Source organism: Euleptes europaea, chromosome 15, assembly GCF_029931775.1.
Source record: "Euleptes europaea isolate rEulEur1 chromosome 15, rEulEur1.hap1, whole genome shotgun sequence".
In the NCBI taxonomy this organism is placed as follows: Eukaryota; Metazoa; Chordata; class Lepidosauria; order Squamata; family Sphaerodactylidae; genus Euleptes; species Euleptes europaea.
In genome coordinates this window covers 48,718,714-48,737,184 of record NC_079326.1, presented here as the reverse complement: position 1 = coordinate 48,737,184, position 18,471 = coordinate 48,718,714, and the positions used below count along the sequence as shown (strand labels likewise).

At 47.4% G+C, this 18,471-nt stretch overlaps 1 protein-coding gene across 1 annotated transcript in view; it reads left to right on the top strand.

Annotated features, from left to right (window-relative positions):
- Positions 1-18,471, top strand: part of NRP2 (neuropilin 2) — a 219,832-nt gene that overhangs the window by 93,017 nt on the left and 108,344 nt on the right. Inside the window, exons 4-7 of the mRNA XM_056861211.1 lie at positions 4,580-4,810; positions 6,798-6,953; positions 8,324-8,493; positions 11,732-11,887. Coding sequence (XP_056717189.1) covers positions 4,580-4,810; positions 6,798-6,953; positions 8,324-8,493; positions 11,732-11,887 — 713 coding nt within the window. The remainder of the gene's footprint in view (positions 1-4,579; positions 4,811-6,797; positions 6,954-8,323; positions 8,494-11,731; positions 11,888-18,471) is intronic.

The window sequence follows — 18,471 nt, the reverse complement described above, 5'->3', positions numbered from 1 at the left end:
GAGGAACTATTCATCATGACTTCTTAATGCAAAACTATTCTCAGAGAAAGTGAAACAACAACAACGAAAAAACCCGATCAGAGGCCTTTTTAAAATTGGCTCTGTCTAAATATTTGTCAGATCTGGCGTGCGTGGGGATGAGGCTCCTCGAGGAATAAAAATAGCCTTGTTTTGTTGCCTGCGAGTGGGGGCGAGACAATGTTTTTGTGTGCTCTTGGAGTGCCCTGGCTGTGTCTCGCAAGGGATAGCGGGGGCTGCTTGGTCACAGGACCCCGGCCGCCTGCCCACATTCCGCTGGTAGTATCTTGGATGGAAACCTACAGAAGATTTACGTCACCCTCAGAACATGAAACAAATAACACAAAGAAGCAAAGGGGGGGGGGGCAATGGCGAGGCAGAAGAAGAAGAGGAACAAGAAGAGGAGGAGGAGGAAGCAGCAGCAACAGAAGAGTTGGTTTTTATATGCCGACTTTCTCTGCCACTTAAAGAAGACTCAGACCAGCTTACAATCACTTTCCCTTCCCCTCCCCACAACACACACCCTGTGAGGCAGGTGGGGCTGAGAGAGCGTCTGACAGTAGGCCGCGGCTGCTTATGTCTAGGATAAATGAACTTTGCAACTGGCCCCACAGAATGAGTTGCAAGTGAATTAGCATCCCTCTCCTCTCTCTAGGTACAAGAGAATCCCAACGTAAACTTCCAAACGTAGAAAAGGAAAGTGGGGTCAGTCTTGACAAGTTCTAACATCTTCTTTGGGAAGTCTGCCTCCCTACCGCCTTGGGTAGCTCCTCCTCCTTCTCCTTCTTCTCCTTCTCCTCCTCCTTCTTCTCCTTCTTCTTCTTCTTCTTCTTCTTCTTCCCTCCCTACCGCCTTGGGTAGCTCCTCCTCCTCTTCTTCTTCTTCTTCGTCTCCTCCTCCTCCTCCTCCTCACATGGCGTCCAGGTGGCTCACTCTAGAGCATCACTAAACGGTCCATTAACCCCAAGGGGGGTATTCTTAATTTATGAAGGCAGTTAGTGGCATAGAATCTTGCCCGGGTGGCCTCGTTTTACTTTACCCAGAAACATTCCTATTCCAGTCCTTCATTAGAAATTAAAGAAGAGCACTGATGTGTCAGCTCAAGAGTCCATTTTAGCCTCTCCAAGTCTGTCAACAATTTCCCCTGGGGGGCCCTCAACACAGTTAAAGAAACACAAAATTAAGAAGGAATTGGGGGGGGGGAATGGTACCAACACATCTGTATATGCGGTGTGAGTGTTTGTATTGGAGAAGGAGCTCACCAGAACTTAAAGGGGAAAACCTCTCTAGGAATCCAGAACCTTTCACTTTAACCCATTGCTTAACTAAAAGAAGAAGAGTTGGTTTTTATACCCTGCTTTTCTCTACCTTTAAGGAGTCTCAAAGCAGTTCACAATTGCCTTCTTTTCCTCTCCCCACAACAGACACCTTGTGAGGTAGGTGAGCTTTCTGAGAGAACTGACTAGCCCAAGGTCACCCAGATGGCTTAATTTGGAGGAGTGGGGAAACCAACCCGGTTCTCCAGATTAGAGTCTGCCGCTCATGTGGAGGAGTGAGGAATCAAACCCAGTTCTCCAGATTCGAGTCCGCCGCTCTTAACCACTACACCATGCCAGGAATCATCACAAGGGTTCCTACCGCAGGGGAGCACGTCTATAATTTTCAGTTAAGCAAAAGGTTAAATGATCAGTTTCGGATTCCTAAAATGGGTTCAAGTTGTTGCTGGAGCCCGGAGATTGAAGATGTCAAGCGTGGAGCAACAGGTACCCTGCCACCTGCCACAACAGAATAGTGGCCTTGTGGAAGCACCTGCTATATTGTGGCAGAGTGGGAAGAGACCCGGGTTCAGCCATGGAGTTCATTGGTTGACCTTGGGCCAGTGTTGCTCTCCCTCAGCCTAGCCCACCTTATAGGGTTCTTGTGAGGAGAAAATGGAGGAGGAGAGAACTGTGGGTGCTGTCCTGAGCTCCTTGGAGGATGGGCAGGATACAAATGAAATAGAGCAACGAAGCAGATTTAAATAAAAGGCATTCTGCCGATCATCTTGTTTTCAGTCACTTTCCTAATAATCTGAAATATGAAACTTTGCTCTTTTTCTCACTTAAGTATTGCACACACAGTTGATTTTTTTTAATAGAAAATCCATAATTACCCAAGATGCCTTTCCTGGTTAGTCTCCACCAGTTTCATGGAATCATAGAACCATAGAGTTGGAAGGGACCACCAGGGCCATCTAGTCCAACCCCTGCACAATGCAGGAAAATTACAGCTACCTTCCCCCCCACCCCCACTCCCAGTTTAGTCACCACCAGTTTGGTCTCCAGCAAGGTATATGTTAAATTAAGATTTTTTTGTTAGCTTTAGTGGTCACCACTTTCCATTAATTTACATTTAATTTCATTGGCCATTTTGTTGCAGTGCTTGGGCAGATTTCTTTGAAGTTCCTCATAATCTGCATGAGTTTTCACCCTCGGTGTGTTCTGCAGGCTTGGCTAGATGTTTCCTCGTCCCAGATAATTTACAAATAGGTTTCAAAAGCATCAGTACCAATGCAGATCCTTGGGGGATCGCACAGATTACTTCCCTCTGTTGTGAGAATTATCCATGTACTCATACCATCTGCTTCCTATTCTTCAACCATTTAACTGTCCATGTGAGAGCTCATCCTCTAGCCCCATGGCAGTTAAGTTTTCTCAGGAGCTTTTGGTGAACAACTATATCAAAAGCTTTTTAGAAGTTCAAATATATAGAAGCTTTTTTAGAAGTTCACAAATATTTGTTGGTCCTCAAAGATCTCCAAAAAAAGGTGGAAAGACAGGACTTGTTCTATTGCAGGCTTAATAGAGATACAAAGAGCCAGTGTGGTGTAGTGGTGTAGTGTTAAGAGTGGTGGACTCTAATCTGGAGAGCCGGGTTTGATTCCCCACTCTTCCACATGAGCTGTGGACTCAAGAATTTGTCCACTTTTAATTTTACTCCAAAAAACAAAGAAAGGACTGAATCTTTGCAATCCCTTGGTATATTCACACATTGTGGTGTACTGTACCCTGAGGATTACAGTAAATACAGGTATACAAAATGGTGTGGATTTCATTGCTCAGAACACTGTCACTAACTTGCACAATCAGAATATATACTGTTCAATATTCTTTAAGTGTCTTTAAATGAAAGGAGAGTGGGGATGAAGCCAATTACTTGAGGTTTCTTGCGTTCACAAATTTTAGTGATTTGTTTTCAGAGACATATATCTGTGGCGGTCCAGTCCTACAGTGCCAGGTCATCCAATTAAGTCCCACTCATTTTTGAAGTCATCTGATTAAATAAATTTCCATAGCCATTAGTATAACATCATTGTTCATTTTTCCCTCTTCCTTAAAGGGGCCAACTCTTTTTAGAAAGCACAACCAAATACCCATATACTTCAGATTCATTTATTAATACTGCAAATGCCACTAAAAACATTCATATCAGTTACAGAATTAAAAATTGGAGAATATACAGTCCCTCAATCTTTCAGAATGAAGCCAGTAGCGTCAATGAATATAAATAGGGCTGCCAAGAAAGGGACCCACCAGTCTACCTGATCTTTAATGAACTCAGGGGGAATCCCATCCTCTCCTGGAGCCTTCCCCTTCCTTAAACGTCCTATATGGGCTCGAATCTCTGCTTCAAATGCAGTGGTAAAACAACCCCCAAATGACAAAAAGTACCCATATACTTTTTGTCGTTTGGGGGGTTGTTTTACCATTGCATTTGAAGCCCTTTCAGAATTGGTACGGTGCCGAGTCGGTTCTGCATAATGGAAGTCAGAAGAGTTGTGAAAGTTAATCCTTTGTTACAGCGGTGGGACTGTAGGGGTCTTGTGACATTCCCTGTCCCTCCTCCCCCTTCCCTCCTGAATGACCCGTACAGTAGGAATTCAATTGTTAATTGTCTAGTCGTGGTTTCAACTCAGTCATAGCGTGAACAGAATGCAACCCCTTTCTCCCTCAGGCACCTTGGGTCGGCAAGAAACAGAGGCACTTAGCCGGCTGGGGCACAGTGGAGGGCAGCATCGGGGTCATCTCTAAATAAGTGGCAATATTGTCTGCCCTGCTGGCCGCCAGAGCGCGTCCCTCCAGCAGAGAAATAACTTACATTTCTGGTGTAGATAACGCGGACGAGTAAGAAAGGCAACTCTGTTTCTGGTCTCAGCAAAATAGCTCGTATATACACCCTTCCGATCCCAGACGTTTTTTTAAATCAGAGCCGCTGTGACATTTGGGGCTGTTTGTGTGTCATTTTGCGGCTCGGAAGATGCTGGTAGACTCCGGGTGTCACTTCAGCGAGACAGCTTTGCTAATTGCCACTCTGATGGAAAATAAAATGGGGACAGTAATAATTAATAATTAATATTTTTTGCAAGGCTGTAGCAATTTTCTGCATGAGGGATTTGAGTGCTTTGAGAACAATTGCGAATTATGCCTCTCGGTCTGGCTACTGTTAGTGAGGCGGTTGATGATGTAGTATATTAACGGTCCCATTTTTTTAATTTTTGGATCCCCCTTTTCTCTTGCTGTAGGTTCGGAAGATTGTTCTAGAAACTTCACCAGCTCAAACGGTACCATCGAATCCCCAGGATTTCCTGATAAGTATCCTCATAATTTGGACTGCACTTTCACCATCATGGCCAAGCCAAAGATGGAGATCATCCTTCAGTTCCTCACCTTTGACCTAGAAAATGACCCCTTGCAAGTTGGGGAGGGAGACTGCAAGTATGATTGGCTGGACATCTGGGATGGTATTCCTCAAGGTAAGGATGAAAATGATCTTTTCTTTTAAAAAAATCTTGAACAGAGTCCACATAGGTCATTTATGCATGGGAGTTTTACCTGAGGCCCGTTGCTGGTGGGACCCACACTTTTCTCTTGGGAATCTGCACCAGTAATCTCCAAGCTCAAATCAAGTCCCACCCTGTCATGGGCCCTGCGTTGGGAGCTGAGGACTCGGAGGACTCTGAAGCTGAAGTGGAGGAACAGGTTGCCTCTGGGCCCTTAGTACCTCCATTGCAGCCAGTAGCACAGGAGCCTGAAACAACTCAGCAGGAACCACAGCTAGGCAGAGAGATGGAACAAGGGCAGACAGAAGCTACTCTTCCCCCAACCCCTGCAGTGGAAGCTGAGAACGGCAGCCCTCCAAGCTCACCTGAACCTGATAGGCGTATCAGGACTCTGCAGCGTGTAGTTCTGCAAGGTAGAAGGAGAAGAGCTCGCTTGGAGAGGCTAAGCAGACAGAGAACTGGTGCTGAGTCGTTTCAGGATGAAGCCTAGCCTGAAATTGCACTGACTGTGTTCCAGCTACCGCTCATGATTAATCTCTCCAGCCGTTGACTCCTGCCTGCTTTGACGACGCCTCCGACTTCTGACCTCGGTAGACAGCATAATCTTTGTCACCTGCTCCGAAAGGGGCTAGATACCTCTCGCACGTCTGAGGACTGCGGGCACTGGCCGGCACACGCCCCTTTAAATGCTGCTTTGTAATTGGCTTACTTTGTGGTGCTTACTGTGAGAGAAAATCCCCCCCAACCCAATTGCCGCATAAAAAAGCATTTTGAGAACAACAACAACAAAACCTGAGCAATCTGAAAGGGGCGGGGGGAGAAATCCAAGCCTCAATTTTAAAAAGCCTTTCTTCTGCTCAGAAAGAGCTCTGAGGAAGCAGGAGGCATTTGAATCCCCGCCTCTTTACACACTGCTTTTCAATTGGCTGTGAGAGAAGCTAAACTTGTGTGTCCCGTGCTTTGCCTCAGCATGGAGATTTTGCCTGGGCTGAGCCCAGGGAAGTGGGAAGAATCAGGTTAGCAGAGGAATGGGAATGCAAGGGCTGGCAGCAAGGTCATCTCTAATGGACGAAAAGTCATGCATAACTCCAAGGAACAATCGAGACAGACCAGTGGCGGGGAACGTGAGTGAAAGTACCCATGCATAAACGGCCATGATACCTTTTATGAGGACCAACTGAATGACATATAAGAGTGTATGGGAGCTTTCAAGTTCTCCAGAGCTCTTCATTAGGCTGGATGCTACTAAAACAAACAAACAAACAAACAAACAAACAAACAAATAAGTGTTTTACAAGAGGGGGGGGGGAAATCCCTCAGAACATGACGGTGAGTCCTGGTAAGGCTACTTGCTGGCTTCAAGTTACACCCAGCTGTTTTGGGCTGAAGGTACCACGAGGAAGGTCATAAATTGTAAACACTTCACAACTCTGTCCAATCTAGCGTGTTATTGTCCTTAGGTGAGGACAAGAGTTAAATGGAACAGGAGTTTACTGGAAGAGTTAAATGGAATGGGAGTTTCCCCACTCCTACACACAAAGCCAGCTGGGTGACCTTGGGCTAGTCACACTCACTCAGCCCCACCTACCTCACAGGGTGTCTGTTGTGGGGAGGGGAAGGGAAGGTGATTGTAAGCCGGGTTGATTCTTCCTTAAGTAGAAGAGAAAGTCAGCATATAAAAACCAACTCCTCTTCTTTTTTATGAACTTTTGCTTGACATATTTGTAAGGTTGCTGCAACTGATACTAAGCATAAACATTTGTGCGTTACCGTACTTGCCAAGAACAGCTCTTAAAAATCGGTGGTAGTTTCAATAAACGCGATATCTCTTCTTCCTTTCTCCCACCATGTTTTACCTGGTTGGATATATATGATTTGTTTTTTGCTGCCAACAGCCAAATTGACGATTGGTCCTTCGAAACGAACCCAAAGGAGAGTTTTCCTGTTGTTTCTGTTGCAGTTGGCCCCTTAATCGGCAGGTACTGTGGCACCAAAACCCCGTCAGAGATCCGCTCGACCACCGGCATCCTGTCGCTCACATTCCACACTGATTTGGCTGTGGCTAAAGATGGCTTTTCAGCTCGCTACTATTTGGTTCAGCAGGAGGTGCCAGAGAGTAAGTTGGCAGGTTGCAGAGTCTGCATTTCCAAATCTGCATTTTTTGAAAGAGACATTGAATGAATCAGAGAGCGGCGCTTGTATAAGGCTAGGGGCAAATATGTTTGTAGAGAGCCAGCGTGGTGTAGTGGTTAAGAGCGGTGATTTGGAGCGGTGGACTGGAGAACAGGGTTTGATTCCCAGCTCCTCCACATAAACAACAGATGCTAATCTGGTGAACCGGGTTGGTTTCCCCCCTCCTCCACATGAAGCCAGCTGGGTGACCTTGGACTAGTCACATCTCTCTTAGAGCTCTCTCAGCCCCACCTACCTCACAGGGTGCCTGTTGTGGGGAGGGGAAGGGGACGTGATTGTAAGCCGGTTTGATTCTTCCTTAAGTGGTATTGAAAGTCAACATATAAAAACCAACTCTTCTTCTTGTGTGATTCCTCCCCCCCTGAATCCCCCAATCTCTGAATGCAAGTACAAAAATCAGGGAGAAGTAATCAAATATTTTTGAGGGCACTATAGAAATGTTGAAAATTAAAAGTCTGAAATCTTACGAAGGATTGTAGAACAGAAATTAGTTGAGATGTATGCTGTGGATAGGCCCTTAAAACTATGTTAAGAATATAGGAAGAGCTCTGCTGGATCTGACCAGTGGTCTGTCTAGTCCAGCCTGTTTCACACAGTGGCCAACCGGTGTCCCTGGAGGGCCAACAGATGGGGCACAGAGGCCAAGGTCTTCCCCGATGTTGAGAATTTACACAAGTGAAGATTTGGAATATTACCACCATACTCTTCCTCTTGGGGATATGTGTGTGTTTTCAAGACAAGAGACTTACAGAGACAAGAGACTAACAGAGGTGGTTTGACATTGCCTGCCTCTGCCTAGTGACCCTGGTGTTCCTTGGTGGTCTCCCATCCAAGTACCAGCTAGGGACAACCTTGCTTAGCTTCTGAGATCTGACAGGATGAGGTGATGGCTGCCACCTTGGAAGGCTTGAAGAGGGGAGGGGAGTTGTTCATGGAGGAGATTCATGGCTACTAGTCAAAATGGATACTAGTCATGATGCATACCTATTCTCTCCAGGATCAGAGGAGCATGCCTGTTATATGAGGTGCTGTGGAACACAGGCAGGATGGTGCTGCTGCAGTCGCCTTATTTGTGGGCTTCCTAGAGGCACCTGGTTGGCTACTGTGTGAACAGACTGCTAGACTTGATGGGCCTCGGTCTGATCCAGCATGACCTTTCTTATATTCTTATGTAACAGCCTGTTTGAATAGGATGGTGGGAGGCAATTAGTGGCAGTGCTTTCAGTTGGGAGTGGAATTCACTGGTCCTGTAGAGAGATTTCTCTGCATTTTTGCTCTTTCTGCCTTCTCCAGACTTCCAGTGCAACATTCCCTTGGGGATGGAATCTGGCCGGATTTCCAGCGAACAGATCACCGCCTCCAGCGCTTACTCTGATGGCAGGTGGACTCCACAGCAGAGCCGTCTCAACAGCGACGACAACGGGTGGACCCCCAATATGGATAACAACAGGGAATACTTGCAGGTACTATCTGCTCCGGTGGTCAGAAGGAAGGAACCGTAGCCTTCGGTTAACTAAGCAAGGATACCCAACATAACTTTGGAAGGGCGGGAAGCCGTCCTGTCAGGCCAAGCAACAGTTGTGTTGCCAGACAGCTGGTGCGCTCTGATGTTTAAGTCTGTTTTTCTCAAAAACACGGCCTGCGAGAGCCCCCAGCTAGCATTTTGTTCTGCAAAAAGCTTGGCTTGGCATGGACAGGCGTGCTGCGTGTCCATGGAAGCGGTCTTGGCAGAGCGATGCTAGGGGAGAAAAGCCTCTTTGTTTATCTTGGCAGGGCACCGCCACTACCCTCCGGACCTTCGGGTTCCCCTCCCTCTCTCTCTCCACCCTTCTCGAACCAAACCGATTTACCACGCTGTTAAATTGACCCCAGAATACGAGGCTCGTCCGAGTCCTCTGCGGTTCTTCTTGCCTGCTGGGAACCAGCGGGGGACTCTTGAACTGCTGTTTGGCAGAAGAGCAGCCCGACTCTGCCTCCGTGAGCTGAAGGCATCGCTGCCGGACCATTAACATTCCGACAGAAGTCTCGGCTTGACCCCCGTGCCCCCGCCGACCCTGATGGGCTTTCCAGAGGACTAAGAGGGAGAGAAGCGCTACCACTTACAAGCCCCGCAGTTGGCTCTGCGGTGATCTAAGCGAGCCGGACTTTCTCGCAATGGGCGAGTACAGCTAGAATAATATTTATTCTGCTGGGGAAATTGTAACACGTACCAGCAGCTGGGAGCTCCGGCAGGAATGTTCCAAGGGAAAGGCTTTTCAGCAGAGCCTGCACGGATCCAATCTGTGGTGGCCAAAGAGTTGTGGGCTGGATGGATCTCTATGGGGTAGCAAGTGCTCGAGGGCATTTAGCCCTGGAAGTACTAAAAGGTCATCAGCTGCAGCAGATGTCCGATTCTTCATGGGGAGAGTTAGAGGCCATGACCTTTTATAACCTGCATCCCTAAGAAATCTCTGGAAAGCGTGAACTGGACATCATGACTTCACTGTGTTTGCCGAATAAGGCATTCATACAACCCTTCCAAGCGTATGTTGGCCTCGGTTCCACTATAAGCAGTGCAGAATCTCCTTTTTGATGATGACTCCGTTGTTTGATTGTGTGTGGCGGCTATTTGACTTCAGTGTGTGTGTGTGTGTGTGTGTGTGAAGTGCTGTCAAGTTGCTTCCGACTCACGGCAACCCTATGAATCAATGTCCTCCAGAACGTCCTATCTTTAACAGCCTTGCTCAGGTCGTGCAAAGTGAGGGCTGTGGCTTCCTTAATTGAGTCAATCCATCTCTTGTTGGGTCTTCCTCTTTTCCTGCTGCCTTCAACTTTTCCTAGCAAGATTGTCTTTTCCAGTGCCTCTTGTGTTCTTATAATGGGACCAAAATACGACAGCCTCAGTTTAGTCATTTTTGCTTCTAGAGTCAGTTCCAGCTTGATTTGATCTATAACCCACTGATTAGTTTTTTTGGCAGTCCACAGTATCCGTAACACTCTCCTCCAACACCACATTTCAAAGGGATCTACTTTCTTCCTATCAGATTTGACTTCTCTATTAGGGGCAAAAATTTTAAGTCCATTGTTCAACTTAGGGTTATGATTTTTTTTAAAAAAATTGTATCCTAGCACATATCCTGCCTGAATTAGAAACTGCGCCCCCCCCCCCCCAATACACTGGTGAAAGCTGTCGGCATTTGCCTGCAATCGACTTAGCGAAACATCAGGGGTTCAGCTCTGTATGATTAATGATGCACCAGTAAAGGGGCGCATGGCTTTGCTTATGCTCAAATTACTTCCAGTGCAGTGCATAATTATGATTATTCTTTGGGGGGGGGGGGTTATTACGGTTTGCAAGGGAGGGTGGAACTTGGCCTTGCTGGGCATTTTGCAAAAAAGACTCATGAAGCTTTTATCCCAGAGAGGTTTACAGCCCAGTCGACGAGGCAAAGCGAGAGAGGGGAACGAGCCACTCCAAAACACGCTGCCCTCCCTCAATTTACGAAAACTGTAACGAAACCGGGCAGCCTGAAAAACATTTCCTTCTATGGCTCACATTCTGCCACATCTAGGAATGTTAACTCGGCTGGTCTAAAAATTGATCCTATTAAGTTCTTATGTCGGAACGGAGCGCAGACAGAAGAGGCAACTCCGAGCGTGGCCAGTGGCAAAAGCTACAGCTGCGACGTGGCGATCTGCTGCAAATGAAACAGTGTTGTGCTAATTCATACCAGCTGAGCACCCCCGATCCTCAGCTCTGCTTGTGATCCCCTTTCTGAAGCAGCTCCACAAACCCATCCCAGAGAATGCCCTTAGCGTAGATCACACAGTTTTGCTATTATGTACTGCAGTGAGTATCGGAGACCCGCTGTGGGTCAGCTAGAGAGAAGACTGAGAGATGCAGTTGTCACAAGCTCTGTACCGGGTGGCTTCCTGATGCTTAGCCTCCTGGTCTGCTCCCTGGTTGGGTTTGGCAGGTGCTTCAAACACAACGTCTACAAAAAGTCTTCTTTACTCTGCTCTGGTTAGACCTCACCTAGAGTACTGTGTTCAGTTTTGGGCGCCGCAATTTAAGAAGGATGTAGACAAGCTGGAACGTGTCCAGAGGAGGGCAACAAAGATGGTGAGGGGTCTGGAGACCAAGTCCTATGAGGAAAGGTTGAAGGAGCTGGGTATATTTAGCCTGAAAATGAGAAAACTGAGAGGGGTTATGATAACCATCTCCAAGTACTTGAAGGGCTGTCATATGGAGGATAGTGTCAAGTTGTTTTCTGTTGCCCCAGAAGGTTGGACCAGAACCAACGGGTTGAAATTAAATCAAGAGTTTCCATCTAGACATTAAAAAGAATTTTCTAACAGTTAGAGTGGTTCGTCAGTGGAACAGGCTTCCTCGGGAGGTGGTGAGCGCTCCTTCCCTGGAGGTTTTTAAGCAGAGGCTAGATGGCCATCTGTCAGCAATGCTGATTCTATGACCTTAGGCGTTTCATGGGAGGGAGGGGCATCTTGGCCATCTTCTGGGCATGGAGTAGGGGTCACTGGGGGTGTGTGGGGGAGGCAGTTGTGAATTTCCTGCATTGTGCAGGGGGTTGGACTCGATGACCCTGGTGGTCCCTTCCAACTCTATGATTCTATATATCCCCATTGTAAGGGGGATGATCTTTTTCAAAATAAACAAACTGTAATTCCACTTTCCATTCTGATTTTTTTTTTGCCCCCGCCCAGGTGGATCTTCGCTTTCTAACAGTGCTGACAGCCATCGCTACCCAGGGGGCCATCTCTCGAGAAACCCAAAATGGTTACTATGTCCGGTCGTACAAGCTGGAGGTCAGCACGAATGGGGAGGACTGGATGATGTACCGGCACGGTAAAAACCACAAAGTAAGTGCTGTTTCCCCCCCCCCCAACGCCTCCACCCCCAGTTCTAACCTGCAAAAGATTGTGCTGATGGTTAAATGGACGGTTTTAAATCAACTGGAGCCCATAATAAAGCAAGTTTTGGGTGCTTTTTTTGTTGTTGTTGATGTGGTTCACTGCCAAGAGGCGAGGCTCGAAGTTCTTTTCTCCTCCAGCCGTCTTTCTTATCTCTTGAGGGATGAGGAAAACCCGGCCGCTGTTGAGCCTTCCTCTCAGCGTCCGCAGAGTGTTTCTTGACTGCAAATGAAGGAGAAAATGCTTTTGCAGCCTATGTTTTTTTTGCCATACAAGATTCATTGAGCATTTGTGGCCTGAGCCCTTTCCCCATGCTGGGCTAACCATCACAAAACCACACTAAACTGCAGTTCAGGAGTTACTGAGGCTTGGAAAATGAAAGGGCACAAATCCTGAGAGGAGATCACAAACGTCCCGGAGAATAAAGCCCGACGATAAATAATGAGGAGCAATTTGGTTTGTCAGGGATAGGGGGATCCGTAGCCACAGCAGCGGTTGGCAGTGATGCATTGAACGCGCCGTACTTGGGCCAGCTCTGACTCATCAAGACCGCTGTGTCGACCCTTGCTGATCCCTGAACCTCGAAATACTTAGTGTGTGCTCAGCAAAAGTGGGGAGGGCAGCAGTTCCGCGATCTGGTCAGGTGTGTGCGGGAGAGCTTGGCCGTATGGAGTGCAGCTGTGTATAGAAGAAGAGTTGGATTTTATATACCGACTTTCTCTGCCACTTAAGGAAGAAACAAACCAGCTTACAATCGCCTTCCCCTCCCCTCCCCACAAAAGACACCCTGTGAGGTAGGTGGGGCTGAGAGAGCGTGACTAGCTCAAGGTCACCCAGCTGGCTTCGTGTGTAGGAGTGGGGAAACCAACCCAGTTCACCAGATTAGTCTCCACTGCTCATGTGGGGGAGTGGGGAATCAAACCTGGTTCTCCAGATCAGAGCCCACCGCTCCAAACCACCGCTCTTAACCACTGCACCACGCTGGCTCTGGTATAATGAAGCCACGGCTTAACTTGGGAAGGGATGCAGCTGTCACACAACCTTGCTTTTCTTGGGAAGGCACTTCTGAATTGACCCTGCGTGCCCTGCCACAGAATACTGAAGAAGAGGGATTCTCAAACCTGGTCGCAGTAAAACCACCTCACATCAAGGCAGGTGGGGAGAGGGAAGAAAACCCGTGGAAACTAACGCAAAATTACCAAAGTGTCAGCTAGGTTGAGTGACGTCTTCATCTTTCTTGCTAGGCCTCCCTGAAGAAGACTTTGACTGTCGACTCAGGAGGTTCAGCTTCCTCTTTCATTCCTCTCCAGTCCTTGGAGTCCCCAGGGAGAAAGGAGCAGAATAGTTTCTCTGCAACCCAGCGTTTGCTGGCTGCCCTCTCACCCCAGTTAGGGTTGACAGCCTGCAGGTGGGGTCTGGAGATCTCCTCGAATAACAGATGATCGCCAGACCACAGAGAGGAGGGAATGGCTGGTTTGGAAGGTGAAATCTATGGCATGAACGCCCTGCTGAGGTCCCTCCCCAAAGCCTGCCTTACCCAGGCTCTACCCGCAAATCTCCAGGAATTTCTTTATCTGGAATTTGGCAACCGTACCCCCAGTTTGTATCTAGGGATGGGACTTGGTAGCATGGTTGCGAAGCTTTCTGTTCACTGCTAGGGAGGGAAGAAGAGCTGGTTTTTATACCCTGCTTTTTCTCTACCGTAAGAAGAAGAATAGTTGGTTTTTATATGCCAATTTTCTCTACCACTTAAGGGAGAATCAAACCGGCTTACAATCACCTTCCCTTCCCCTCCCCACAACAGACACCCTGTGAGGTAGGTGGGGCTGGGAGAGCTGTGATTGGCCCAAGGTCACCCAGCTGGTTGCTTTATCCTCCTTTAATCCCTATTTTAGCCAGGATCAAACGCACATTAGGCGAAATGCATGTGTTCGATCCAGGCTGAATCCTGGCTGAAACAGGGATTAAAAGAGGATAAATCGACCATGTGTTTTCGCCCTGTCTGTCACATTTTTACCTCACCCTTCCTTCAATCGTAGGGGGGGTCTGGGCTCAGTGGTAGAGCATCTGCTTGGCATGCAGAAGGTCCCCGGTCCAATCCCCAGCATCTCCAGCTAAAGGGACTAGGCAAGTAGTTGATAGGAAAGACCCTTACCTGAGACCCCGGAGAGCTGCTGCCGGTCTGAGTAGACAATACTGACTTTGATGGACCAAGGGTCTGATTCAGTATAAGGCAAGTTCATGTGTTCATGGTTCTCTCGTCCCTCATTTTAAAGGGGAAGTTTCCCCTAGAGTTCTGGTCCCTTTTGGGCATGCTTTTTTAGGGTGTGTGTTTTTTTTTTTAACAACAGATTGAGGTAGACTTGGTATTCCTCACACTCCTCTGAGGCCCATCTTTGATCAAATGAGAACCACCACCTACTGACCCCACCTGTCTCTGTTTTGTCTTAGTTACACATTGGAGGCCCAAGTATTTTTCAACCTAGACCTCCAGAAATAAAAGAGAGAAAATAATTTAGTAGTAGGGTTTTTTTTTTGAACCGGAGCCAAGTTTCAGTTTCCAGCAAAGGGAGATGATTCATGTGAGATTATATCTGCAGTGCGCATGGATCTGGGGAATAGCTAAAAATCGTGCTCAGGAAGAAAAGGCCATAAATTATGTGGGGTTTGTCACTTGTAGGAAATTTGCCATTCACAGCAAACCAAGATGTGAGGTGGATTTTGATAAGGCTTTCTCGTCGCATCTGGCTATCTTCTTACCCGTTTGACATGCTGGTTGAGGAGCCCTCATCCGGGGCAAGTAGCTTGCATCAGCGAATAAGTCAGTTGCTTTTATAATTCCGATTTATCCCAGCCACGCAACTTCATCATTTGTTATTTGGAAAGGCTATCCAGAAAAACAATTTCCTTCATATTTATTTTATTTTATTTACTTCGTTCATATCCTGCCTTTCTCCTCTATGGGGACCCAAAGTGGCTATTTATCCCCCCTCAGGATTTTTCCTTTCAAACAAAATCTTCCCCTATTTTATGTGAACCTATGGGCAACGCAACTGCCCTATGAGGAGTGGTTAAAATGCTTAGGGCTGTTCATCCTGGAAAGAAGACGGTTAAGGGGAGACATGATAGAGGTCCATACAATTATGCATGGTATGGAGAGAGTGGACAGGGAGAAGCTTTTCTTCCTCTCTTATAATACCAGAACTCATGGTCATCTGCTGAAGCTGGAGGGTGAGAGATTCAACACAGATAGAAGGAAGTATTTTTTCACACAACACATAGTTAAATTGTGGAACTCCCTGCCCCAGGATGTGGTGATGGCTGCCAACTTGGAAGGCTTTAAGAGGGGAGTGGACATGTTCATGGAGGAGAGGAGTATTCATGGCTACTAGTTAAAATGAATACTAGTCATGATGCATACCTATTCTCTCCAGGATCAGAGGAGCATGCCCATTATCTTAGGGGCTATGGAACACAGGCAGGATGGTGCTGCTGCAGTTGTCTTGTTTGTGGGCTTCCTAGAGGCACCTGGTTGGCCACTGTGAACAGACTGCTGGACTTGATGGGCCTCGGTCTGATCCAGCATGGCTTTTCTTATGTTCTTATGTAAAGCTAGACATTCAGTTGATGTGAGGGGCAATAATTACCCTTTCTCTCATCTTTATGGACCTGGATGGACCAGGCTAGCCCAATCTCGTCAGATCGCGGAAGCTAAACTGGGTTAGCCCTGGTTGATACTTAGATGGGAGACCTCCAAGGAAGTCCAAGGTCACTACACAGAGGCAGGCAACTGACACAGAGAAGAAGAAGAAGTAGAGTTGGTTTTTGTATGCCGACTTTCTCTACCACTTAAGGAAGAATCAAACCGGCTTACAATCACCTTCCCTTTCTCTCCTCACAACAGACACCCTGTGAGGTAGGTGGGGCTGAGAGAGCTCTAAAGAGAGCTGTGACTAGCCCAAGGTCACCCAGTGGGCTTCATGTGAAGGAGTGGGGAAACCAAACTGGTTCACCAGATTAGCCTCCGCCGCTCATGTGGCGAACGCTAATCTGGTGAATCAAACCCAGTTCTCCAGATTAGAGTACTCCGCTCCAAACCACCGCAACCCAAAACTGATTCAAGTGTCTTGTGAAAACGACCTCGGTTTCTCGAGGGAAGCCAGCTCTGCCCCTTCTCCTCTTTTCGAGGACTCTTTTCCTAAGGGAGCTCCCAAATGTCCACATTTTAATGCACAGATTCCGTGCTGAAGGTTTTGTTGTGGCACGCCAGTACGGCACTCCGTGCGGTTCAAACCGAAGCCGTTGAGTCAGCGATGCCAAATAGATTTGTCAGTTCTGCCGCAGTTTGAGTTGGTGCCATGGAGTGCGGGGGGAAGAGAAAAAAACGGAGGAGGACTCTGTCAAATCCCACTTATGCAAGTAGACGTGTGCATACACACACACACACACAAGTCAGACCGCTCGAGCCTGCCGCAAGTCCCTTTGTGCTGAATCGGGAAGGTGGGCTCGCAGCCAAATTTAACTGGTGCTACCGACAGGTCACCTAACATCTACATCTTCATAAAAGAAATTGAGAGAGAGGGAGCGCCAGTGAGACAGGAAGAGCCGCATGAAGGAGTGCTGGAGAAGAAAGATAATATTTTCTTCAGAAAGTAGAAAGCGGCCTCCTTCCCCCGTTTCAGTTGTCTCCGGTTCTGAAAGAGCGGGAAAGAAGAGGGGACGTTTCTGTAGGACATTGACGGCGAAAAGACTTCCAATTCCCTGGCTTCTGTCAGTGTTGATACAGCTAACCAAAGGCGAGGCAATGGGGATAAGTGGAATAAAGAGGAGGAAAAAAAACAAGATTAATGGGAGTTTATAGCAGTGGGGGACCGAGACGGTGTTTGTTTCTCATGCATATGAGGGACTGTGTTTGGGGAGAAGGGATGGAAAGGGGAGGTTTATGGGAAGGCATTTGCATACCTGACCAGAAGCGACTGCATTCTCCCAACCTACCTGCCACCAAATTATTTCTTTACCCAGCAGGTAGAGAAGGATGCCTTTTGCACTTATGGAGTACAGCTGTGGTTGCGTCCCCCCCCCCACTCCTGCAAAGGTTTATTTAAGCATAATTATTGTGGAATAAGCAACTTTTATGCGAATTGGAAATGGGATTCCTGACGAGTGGCTTACATATGTATTGCAATAAGGGGGACCTGCAATTTGTGCAGAGAAAAGTGGTAGGGGGAAGAGGGAGATTTTTTTTCCTCCTTTTTTCTCCCCTCTTCCCCAACTCTGGCCATGCATCCTGCCTCTGTGGGCATTAGGAAGAACTTCCTGACAGTTAGAGCCAGCGTGGTGTCGTGTTTAAGAGCGGTGGTTTGGAGTGGTGGACTAATCTGGAGAGCCAGGTCCGATTCCCCACTCCTCCACATCAGCGGCAGACACTAATCTGGTGAACCGGGTTGGTTTCCCCACTCCTCCACATGAAACCAGCTGGGTGACCTTGGGCTAGTCACATCTCTCTTAGAGCTCTCTCAGCCCCACCTACCTCACAGGGTGTCTGTTGTGGGGAGGGGAAGGGAAGGTGATTGTAAGCTGCTTTGATTCTTCCTTAAGTGGTAGAGAAAGTCGGCATATAAATACTAACTCTTCTTTCTTCTTCCTTGGTGGAACAGGCTTCCTTGAGAGGTGATGGGCTCTCCTTCTTTGGAGGTTATTAAGCAGAGGCTAAGCAATGCTGATTCTGTGAACTTAGGCAGACCATGAGAGGGAGGGCAGGAAGGGTTGTGTTTGGCTCTCCTGTTGCCAGCTGTTAGAAAAGAAGAAAAAGAGTTGGTTTTTATACCCCGCTTTTCTCTACCGAAAGAAGTCTCAATGTGGCTTACAATCACCTTCCCTTCCCCTCCCCACAAGAGACACCCTTTGAGGAAGGTGGGGCTGAGAGAGTTCAGAGAGAACTGTGACTAGCCCAAGGTCACCCAACAGGCTTCATGTGGAGGAGTAAAAAAATCAAACCCGATTCTTCAGATTAGAGTCTGTGCTATTAACCACTACACCAGCTCTCTCCTGGTTCTCCTGGAAACAAGATAAAGCATCAGCTGTTATTCAGATCAGATACCTGCTGTGCCACTAACAAAATGCAGAGTTTCGAGCACTGCAACACAAATTCACTCACGAATCTCACTGCTCAATGATGCTGGGCCGTCCGAGGATTAATAACCTGGGCAACAACCATATTGTCACACAAAGTGTAACAGTAACACAGCCAAACAGCTTAGCTCTTAATGAACGGCCAATAAAATGGGTGGGAAAGTAAAGAAAGGGTGAGATCTCTGCCTAAACCAGTATCCAGTCATGCCTCTGGCTTCTCAACGCGCCCTGAAAGAAAACTGTGAAGCTAACTCTGCCAAAAGTGTCAGATCGCACTTTAAAATTGGCCTCAAGTAACCTATCCTGCCTCCAAAAGGAAACTCCATGATAACCCTCCAAGAATTCCTGCCAAATCTACAAGTCAGCTTACTTAGCTGAGATTCTTTAATGTGATGATGGTA